The 9,406-nt window shown below is 53.6% G+C and overlaps 1 protein-coding gene across 1 annotated transcript; it reads right to left on the bottom strand.

The window, feature by feature from the left end:
- Positions 1 to 1,115: 1,115 nt before the first annotated feature.
- On the bottom strand, positions 1,116 to 8,875 carry Trnp1 (TMF1 regulated nuclear protein 1). Its single transcript, XM_090333843.1, has 2 exons — positions 7,958 to 8,875; positions 1,116 to 1,782 (listed from the first exon to the last, which is right to left on the bottom strand). The coding sequence occupies exon 1, from the start codon at positions 8,789 to 8,791 to the stop codon at positions 8,123 to 8,125; it is 669 nt and encodes a 222-aa protein (XP_090189969.1). The 5' UTR covers positions 8,792 to 8,875; the 3' UTR covers positions 1,116 to 1,782; positions 7,958 to 8,122.
- Positions 8,876 to 9,406: the final 531 nt, after the last annotated feature.

Genomic DNA, 9,406 nt, shown 5'->3' on the forward strand with positions numbered 1-9,406 from the left:
CTCTTGAGTGCTGGGATTTCAAGTGTATGCCACCACGCCCAGCTGGGTCTACACGTGGCAGGATTCATGGCTTAAGGTGACTGTCAGGGCCTGTAGGAGCAACTGCATGCTTGTGGGTGTGTCAGGGTGTGGTCCGATGTTCCCTTGTGTGAGAAAGGCACTGACTCAGTGGCTGACATTGCTCTTCAACAGCCTCTGTAGCCACCTAAGGCTTCAGGATAGACAGCCATCAGTGAGGAGACAGCTGAGGAAGGAAAGCCCTATCTTCTACCTTCAGCCCTGGGGGACTCCCTAGACCCACTCCTTCCCACATCCCAGGGAGACACTGGGGCCATGGACTGGGAAAAGTCCTCTCCCCTGCTGGAATACTCTGTGTCAGCTCCCTCCAGGTCCAATCTTGTCCCTCCGAGGAGAGGCTAGCAGTCAGTAGCTCCCTTGGTACCTGGCTTCTGGCAGTTTGACAGCGGGAGGCCCAGGAGGAGACTAAAGGCAAGGTGCTTCTCCCTGCTCCCTCCCTCTCCCCAGTCCTCTTGGTGGCCATGCCCCCTAGCAGTGGTCCTCACACAGCTACCTCCCCCCTCTCTCAGAGCGGGAGTTGTAAAGGTATCCTACCTGTGGGAGTCTGGGAGCTAACTCCCCATCCCTGGTTAGTTCAGCTCCTCTTAGTGGCAGGGACTGAACCTGGGACCTCAGGCATGCTAAGCAAGCTCTACACCACTGGACTACACCTCCCAGCTCCTTTATTATTTCCTTCAATAAGTAAGGCCAACACTAGAGAGGCAGAGGCAGAAAGATCATGTGTTGGGAGGCCAGCCTGACCTAAATGGTGAGACTTGGTCTCAAAACAACTCTTTCTAGCTCCTGTGTGTCCCCTCTTGCTGCCAGACTCCCAAACCTGCACAATGTGTCCTGGTGCCACACAGGTTCCCATCCCCGAGCTTCCTCACCACAGCCTTTGCTGGGCAAACTCGGGGAGGTCAGCTGTGAGGAAGTCACAGGAGAAACGGGTCAAAAGTTCCAAGGTTGCCAAACCAGACAGATGCGGCTCAGGGAACCGACAGCTGAAAGAGCTGCGGCACACACGAAGGAAAGGAAGCACCGGCAAACCACACACCTCAGGCTCACATGACTGAGATTTATTCTTCCTGCATATATAGTCTTGGGACATGTTTAACATACATTCACTTGGTAGAGTTCTATGGGTTCTGGGCTATGTGTGAACAACCGTGACGCCTCTCCTCTTTACCACAACATCTGAGTACATGGGTTTCCCTTTTGCATCTAAAACTTTGGAAGTTTTATGTTGCTGCCACCTCTTCCTGAGTAAAAGGTGTATCTCCCCCAAAGGCAGCCGCTGACTTGTGAGGGGCACAGCACAGCTCCATAAGGGAGAGCAAGGGCAGTCAGTGAGGGAAACTGAGGCATTTCTTTGAGCACTGTTTTCTGTCAAACAGGCCTCCTAGTGCTGGTAGGCTAGGAAGCAATGAGATCTACCAAAATGGGGGCTCCAGCTATGCCAAAACTCGTTTTCACCAGCACTGGAAACATGGGCGGCATTTTCCCATCATCTATGCTAACTGCTCCGCTGGTGCAGAGTAAGCAGAGCCCAAGGAGAAATATAAAGTATGGGTAAATTTCCTAGAATCTAACCCTGTGCAGTAAAGGCTCCTGAGAAGGGGAGTGCTGAGGTCAGGAGGAAGGTTCTGGAAGTTTTGCCAATGGAGGAGTCCAGGGAAGAAGCAGAATCCAGAAGTTCAGATCCAAAGGGAAGGCTGGAAGGAGCTGGAAAGAATAATTCCAGAAGTGTTGATTACTTCTTTCCCATAGACACCCAGCTCCACCCACACCTTCATCTTGTGCCTCCTTGGGAGAGGCTCAGGGGGGAGCTGGTACGGGAGGCACCAGTACAGGATGGGGCTTCCAGAGGAAAGCCGAGGTTCCCTTGGGCCTTTGTTCTTGGCTGGGATCCCCACTGGTCTGAGCAGCTGGAATGGAATGTTCCTGGGATGAAAAACCTGCCCTTCCTCCACCTCTCCCCTTATGGAGTTTCCCAGGGTTGGGGTGGGGAGAGGCTGTGCCTGGGAGTCCCAATATGGTGATGCTTTAAAGAAGTCAAGGCCTACACTGCCCCACTGTGGAGAGGCTGCCACTTAATGCGCTGGCCTAAGCACATTGGCTCTACCATCCCACTACCTCTGTTGGTTCTATCCATCCCTACTATGGTAACAAGACCCAGGCATTAGCTCCTCCCGTCCCAAACAAAAAACAAGCGCCCTGAAGAAACTGACTCAGAAAGGGGGAAGATCCACAAGCTGAGAAGACCCAGGCCAGCAGTGATTCCTAGGTCTGTTTTGTTTCCCCTGGATTCTTTTCTGCCTGCCATGGTACATGGTACCCTCTCCTGCTATCCCTCTCTCTCTCAACTTGGGGCTTGAATTCAGGGCCTGTGGACTATCCCTGAGCCTCTCTGTGCTCAGGCTACCTCTCTACCACTGGAGCCACAGCACCACTTCTGGCTTTTTCTGAGTAGTTGATTGGAGATGAGTCTCACAGATTTTCTTGCCCAGGCTGGCTTTAAACCATGATCCTCAGATCTCAGTTTCCTGAATAGCTAAGATAACAGTCGTGAGCCACTACTGCTCAGCTCATTTACTCTCTTAAGCAACCAAATATTCCAGTTCTTCAGGGAGAGTAGGCAGAGGCAAGCCCCTGTCCTGCATCCTTAGAAATCTGATATCCCATCTGATGGCCCATCTTGGTGGCCATCTGGATGAGACTCAGCCTGGCAGAGTGCAGAGCATTCAGCCACCCCTCAACATTTCGCACCCTTTCCCAGAACAAGCACTAGGGGTCACTATACATAGCTGTAAAGAACCAGAGACACCCCCTACTCCCACCCCAAAGGAATTTTTCTAGCCTGCTGCACCTAGACAGATGTTAAAGCACTCACAGGTTTTATGACATGGGTTAAGTCTTCTGCCCCCTGACCCTCAGCCTCCTCATTTATGGAAATGGGTATAAGATCCCTGACTCTGCAGAGCGGCTGGATAAGTGTAAGTGCTTGGTACAAAGTCTGGATTAAAAGTGGTTAACATGTCATTCCAGAATCAAGGGTTTCCTTTCCCCATCACTGGCCAGGGTGTAGCCAGGGACTAGTGGAAGAAAAAACAAGTTAGCAATCCCCAAGCTTTCCCAAAAACTTCCCTCCAGCAAGAAAGTACACGTTAAAGCAGGAGTCTCTCCCTCTGTTCTAAAAGTAGATCCTCTTGGACACTGCCCACCAGCAGGTTTGGGGCACCTGAGCTGTGTCGTTTCAGCCTGCTTTCTAGGCCACTTCAGTCAGTCGCAGTCCTGTTTGTTCAGCAGATCCTCACAGCTCAAGTTAGGAAGCTCTGTTTTTTTTGTTTTTGGGTTTTTTGTTTTTTTGGTTTTTTTTTTTTGCCAGTATTGTGGCTTAAACTCCTTGTCCTTTAGCTAGCCCTCTACCACTTACGCCACAGCACCACTTCTGGCTTTTTCTGTGTATGTAATACTAAGGAAGGAATTGAACCCAGGGCTTCATGCATGCTAGGCAAATCCTCTATCTAGGCCAAACTTATGGCCAGGAAGCCCTGAGCTTCTGAGGCAGGGGATGGTTGAGGGGTGAGGCTACTGGGGTCCAAATTTGCTCCAGGCCACACCCTGATAACTCATGATGCCACACACTGCCCTCTGGTGGCACCACCCACATACTGCTGGGGACCAAGAGGAAAGGAGCTCACCCAGGTAGACAGATGCAAGTCCAAAGGAAACTCTTAAGTGGTCAGGCTTCCATTTCCCTCATTCCCTTTGCTGAGAGCTCAGATTCACTGGTGGACATCAATGTGCTCTGTTCCAGAAACCAATCTTCAGTGCCCAAGCTTTCTTACTGTGTCATAGATACACTAGGACCTCTGGACTTAATCTAGTCCAAAGGGCTGGGGGTTATCAACAAAGTGTTCATAACTGGGTGCAGTGGCTTTCACTTGTAATCCTAGCTACTCAGGTGGCTGAGATCTGAGGATCAAGGTTCAAAGCCAGCCCAGGCACAAAAGGACCTGAGACTCTTTTTTTTTTTTTTTTTTTTTGCCAGTCCTGGGTGTGAGCTCAGGGCCTGAGCACTGTCCTTGGACTTTCTCAAGGCTAGAGCTCTACCACTTGAGCTACAGGCACCACTTCTGGCTTTTTTCTATGTATGTGGGTACCGAGGAATCGAACCTGGGTCTTCGTGCATGCTAGGCAAGCACTCTACCACTAGGCCAAACTCCCGGCCCGGACCTGAGACTCTTATCTCCAGTTAATCTCAAGAAAATGGGAAATGGAGCTTGGCTTAAGGGTAGGGTGGTAGCCTTGAGCTGAAGAGCTCAGGGACAATGCCCAGGCCAAGTTCAAGGCCCATGACTCACACACACAAAAAAGAAAGTATTCAGGAGCATGGAGTGTGTCCTAGTGGTAAAGTGCTTGCCTAGCATGCATGAAGCCCTGGGTTGGATCTCTCTGTACCACCTCCACAGAAAAAGCCAGAAGTGGTGCTGTGGCTCAAGTAGTAGAGTAGAACACTAGCCATGAGGAAAGCTCAAGGACAGTGTCCAGGCCCTGAGCTCAAACCCCAGGACTGGCACCAAAAAAAAAAAATTCAGAACCAGACATAGTGGTATATGGCTATAGTCTCAATTGCTTGGGGGTTGGGGGAAGATACAAAGCTAACCATCTAAGGCCAGCCAGGGTAAAAGCCATCTGCAAAACAAATCGAGCTGGATATGACTCAAGTAGTAGAACACTTGCATGATGAAGGAAGGAGGGAAGAAAGAAAGGAAGGGAGAGGGGAGAGAGGGAGGGAGGGAGAGGGGGAGAGAGGGAGAGAGGGAGAGGGGGGAGGGGGGGAGAGAGGGAGAGAGGAAAAAAAGTGTTCAAAGTTCAAGGGCTGGATATGGTAGCTCATGCCTGTAATCTCAGCACTTAGGAGGCTTAAGCATGAAGATCACATGTTTGAGATCAGCCTGTAGTAAGTTCAAGGCTAGCCTAGACTACAGAGCAAGACCCTGCCCTAACCATTTTTTTAAAATCAGAAAGTAGTAGAGGAAAATAAGGGGTTTTCTCTGGTCCAGGAACTACTTATTAGTGGAGGTCTACAATACAAATAGCTGCCTCCCTGTTCCCAGGGAATCTTCCAGGATGGTAACAACCAGAGAAAGCTACCTGGAGGGAGGAAGACCAGAAGACATATGCAATTAAATGCAGGGCCCTTGTTTCAGGTCCCTTTCTGAAACCTCTGAACTGAGTTTGTCTGTGAATATTTGTTGATGAGAAGAAAACAGAGCCAGGCAGAGCTTCTAGACTGGACCCCCGGTGGGCCAGGGCTGGAGTAGAAAAATGATTTTTGCCAGTTGGCTGAGTAATGAAGAGTACCACTAAGCAGCTGAGCTTCAGTCACTGAGTTCTGGGTTCTGGGCCAGGCACTGGATGGAGAGCAGTGTGGCATCTGAGGTGGGCAGGGAAGGAGTCATGCCTGGGGTACCAGGACTAAGGTCCAGTCTCCATGGAGCCCCCACCTACAGTTCTTTCTCCAGCAAAGGTCATCTCTAATTCTCTACCTACATGCCCACCCCACCCAAGTCAGGACAAAGCTGATTACCAACAAATCCCAGAGCAAGGCAAAATTGGCACGGCATAAAGCACTTTGTGCCATTAGCTAATAGCTTCTCTGCACCAATCTCCCCTCCCCTGCAACCCAGAAACCAAACAGCCCTGGCTGCAGCCTAAGCTCCCTGACTCTGACTCCTCCAACAAGTCCTGTTCTCTCTAGGCATCTGGAACTTGAATGACCTAAGTAGCCTTGGAGGGTCCTCTTTGCCCAGGGAGGCAGAAGATGCCAGGGCCCTCCGCTGCTTCCTAGGCCCTATGCTTTCTCAGAAGCTTCTGAGACCTCCTCCTGGACCTCCCTTCCCCAACTAAGAAGAATTCAGGAAGGCCCAGCTGTCAGCTGATAGAACAGAACAAGATTGCTACCTGGGTTGGTCACTGGTGGTTCACATCTGTAATCCTAGTTACTCAGGAGGCTGAGATCTCAGGATCTCAAGCCAGCTGGGGCGTCAGTGAAACTCATATATCTCCAACTAAAAATGGCAAAATGGCCAGAAATCAAGAAGTAGAACTGTGACTCAACAGGTATAGTGCCAGCCTTAAGCAAAAGGGTCAAACAAAAGTGCAAGGCTGGGGCCAGGAGTGTGACCGAGTGGTAGAGTGCTTGCCTAGCATACACGAAGTCCTGGGTTTGATTTCTTAATACCACATACACAGAAAAAGCCAGAAGTGGCCAAAGTGGTAGAGTGCTAGCCTTGAGAAACCTCAAGGACGGTGCCTAGGCCCTGAGTTCTAGCCCCAGGTCTGGCCAAAAAAAAAAAAAAAAAAAGAGTGCAAGGCCCTGAGTTCAAGCAAAAGGAAGGCTGATGAGAGAGGTTCAAATAAAGACCCCAGATGTCACAGCAATGTAGGACTGGACTAGCTTCCTGTGACTCCTCCTTCAATCTCTCTCAAGTAGTCAGAGAGGATGATGACAGGAAACTGGCCCAGATAGGGAACGCAGTTAGTTATTCTATATCACACAGGAGACAGAACCAGGGCCAGGCTGTCTAGCCTAGCCAGGATACCATGGCAAGGGCACACATACGCCTGGCACCTGGCTCTCTTCTTCACTGGCATGTGACCTTGAGAAATACCCTCCCCTTTCTGTAAAATTAGGACTTTTAATTCGTTCCTGAGCAAAATCAGCACCTGTTTCTAGGTGTGATTCTAAAGAGTGAACTGTGGTACCATGACTTACAGTGAAAGAAGATGGCTCTCTTGCCTGCCTGCTGCCCCACAGCCCTTGTGGGAGGTGATAACACCACTTCACTGACAGGTGAGGCTGCAGGCCAGCAGCAAAGCTGAGCCAGACCACTCACAAGTAAGTGGGGGCAGAGCAACAGGGATCTGAAGCAAGGGTAGCTGGACAGGATGCAGAAGCAGAAGCCCTTTAAGGGCCCCTGTTTCAGGAAACTGATGCCATACCTGCCCCCTTGAGGGTATTAAAGGGACCACGTGTCTCCATGTCTGACAGAATCATCTTAGAGACTGAGATGAGGCCCCTTGGTATGTGGATGTCCTGCACCCATCCTTGGTTATCACAGTCAGGCTGTGGTCTCAGGTTAGCTGCATGAAATGTGAGTAAAGCTGTGTCCCCTGGGAGACAATAGCTCATCCCTGTAACCTTAGTTACTAAGGATGCTGCTTCCAAACCAGCCCAGGCTAGAAGTCATTGAGACTCCTAACATCCAGTTAACTATCCCGAAAGCCAGAACTGGAGCTGTGGCTCAAGTGGTAGGGTGTTAGCTTTGAGGGGGGAAAAAAAAAAAAACTCAGAGTCAGCACCCAAGCCCTAGAACCAGCACCAGTAAATATATATATATGTATAATTAGAAGCTGTATCCTAGAATCAGGAGGACAAATCTTTAATCTCTAGCAATCTTCAATATGGGAAAGAGATCCGAGAGGAGAATTCGGTCCTACAGCCCCGTGTTGGCCCTCACCCTGTCCTGGGAGCTCATTATTTCTGGCCTCCCCAAGGTATGGAGGTGCCAGAAAGCAGCAGCCTCACGGGCAAGCAAGACTTCTTACATCTCAAGGGACCCAGGAAAGCAACGCAAGAGCCGAGTGTGGCCCCCGATGGTGAAAGTTTGTTATTGAATCCTTCCCGGAGCTCAGCACCGGCCATCTGTCCAACTCTGCCTATAAGGAGGCCTTGGTGCCATCACTAACCCTTGGTTTGGGGGAGGAAGCTGCAGAAGATGGACCTCTGTATTAGGGCTCAGACGCCCCAGGGAAGGGAGATCTCGGATCCTGCACAGCCCCCATCCCCGTCCTACTTGACCCCCGAAAACAGCAGTTACTAACACCGCACCTCAGTTTCCTTTATTGTGCCGCTGGCTCCCCCCGACTGTTTCTTCCTGCCAACCGTCAGTCTGTCCATCCTCGTAGATGACGCCATCCGCCCAGCCAGCATCGGAATCCGTCGGTCAGCAGCAGCTCGGCGATGGCGGGGTGGCCGGGCGTCCGCGCGCCGGGGTCAGCGCTGGGGGGAGGCGGGGCCGCGCGGCGGGCTGCGGCGGAAGGGCGAGTCGGGCTCGGGGCCGTGGCCCCGCCGCAGCCGCCCGGCGCCCCAGGGCACGCAGCCGCCCAAGCCCAGCGCCGAGGCCAGCAGCGCGGGCGGGCGGGCCCGGCGGCCGCGACGCGCGCCCTTCTTGAGGCGCGACCCGTGCGCCGCCAGGTAGAGCTCGGCCTGCGCCACGCCGCCGCCCAAGCGGCTCAGGCTCTCGGCGCGGTGCGCCAGGCGCAGCTCGGCCGCCAGGAAGACCCGGTGCAGCTGCAGCACGCGGCTTTCCAGCTCCGACACCAGGCGCCGGCGGCCCTCCACCTCCAGCAGGCGCCGCCGCGCTTCGGCCAGCTCCAGCGCGCGGCCGCCCGCGCCCGGCGCCCCGCCGCCCCCCGCGCCCCCCGCGCCCCCGCTAGCGCCCGGACGCCAGCGCTGCAGCTCCTGACCCTCGGCCGCGCTCGCCGAGGCCCGGTCGGCCTCCTGCTGCCGCGGAGACTCCACGGGGCTCGGGGTCAAGGTCGGAGTTGGGGGCGGGGGCTGAGGGGACGCCAGGGGCTCCCGGGGCGGCGCCGGGGGGGACCCCGGTTCTGCCGTCCCTTCCTGGGCCCCTGGGCCGCAGGCACTGATGCGGCAGCCTGGCATCCCCCGCCCCCCACCCCGGCAGTTTATATTTGTCTGCCCGCAGGGAGGACGGAAGCCGGGCACGCGAGGAGACCGAGGCGGCGGCAGTGCCCACGCCAGCGCCGCACCAGCCGCCGGCATCTTATAGAGCACGGGGCGGGGCGATGGGCAGCGCAGCCAATCAGGTGCCGGATTCTCTGAACTTGCTCCGCCTCCGGCCCCTGTGCTCAGCAAATCCCGTTAGGCCCCTTGACCTTCGCGCCCCGCCCCCCATCGCGTCCTCCCTTCGGCTGGAAAAGCGGTGATGTTTATTTACTTGATCCCTCAGAGTCATCAGCTTTGGCAACTGTGCTTAGAAGTCATAAAATCCAGTCTCTCCCCACCCCCCACTTCAGGAAAGGTTTTACCTGAGACCTTAGGACAGTGAGAATCTGGACTAGAACTCAGGTCAGAAGCCCTTGAGCCGTGAATGAGACTTCCCAAACCTCAGGCTGTCCCTTGGCCAATCGTATCTGCCTGGTGTTCCGGTCCATACGGCTTGCCAGGGCCCCTCGGTCTCGCTGTGGCTATGGAAGGGGAAAGAAAGAAAAGCGAATGCTCAATCCGGGAGGATTGGGCATCTATCTGGCCCAGACA

The sequence above is a fragment of the Megascapheus bottae genome, chromosome 6 (genome assembly GCF_031878675.1).
Source record: "Megascapheus bottae isolate mThoBot1 chromosome 6, mThoBot2.hap1, whole genome shotgun sequence".
In the NCBI taxonomy this organism is placed as follows: Eukaryota; Metazoa; Chordata; class Mammalia; order Rodentia; family Geomyidae; genus Megascapheus; species Megascapheus bottae.

What these genes read in the sequence shown, in the direction of transcription:
- Trnp1 (XM_090333843.1), bottom strand. Translation starts at nt 8,791, where the DNA reads ATGCCAGGCTGCCGCATCAGTGCCTGCGGCCCAGGGGCCCAGGAAGGG.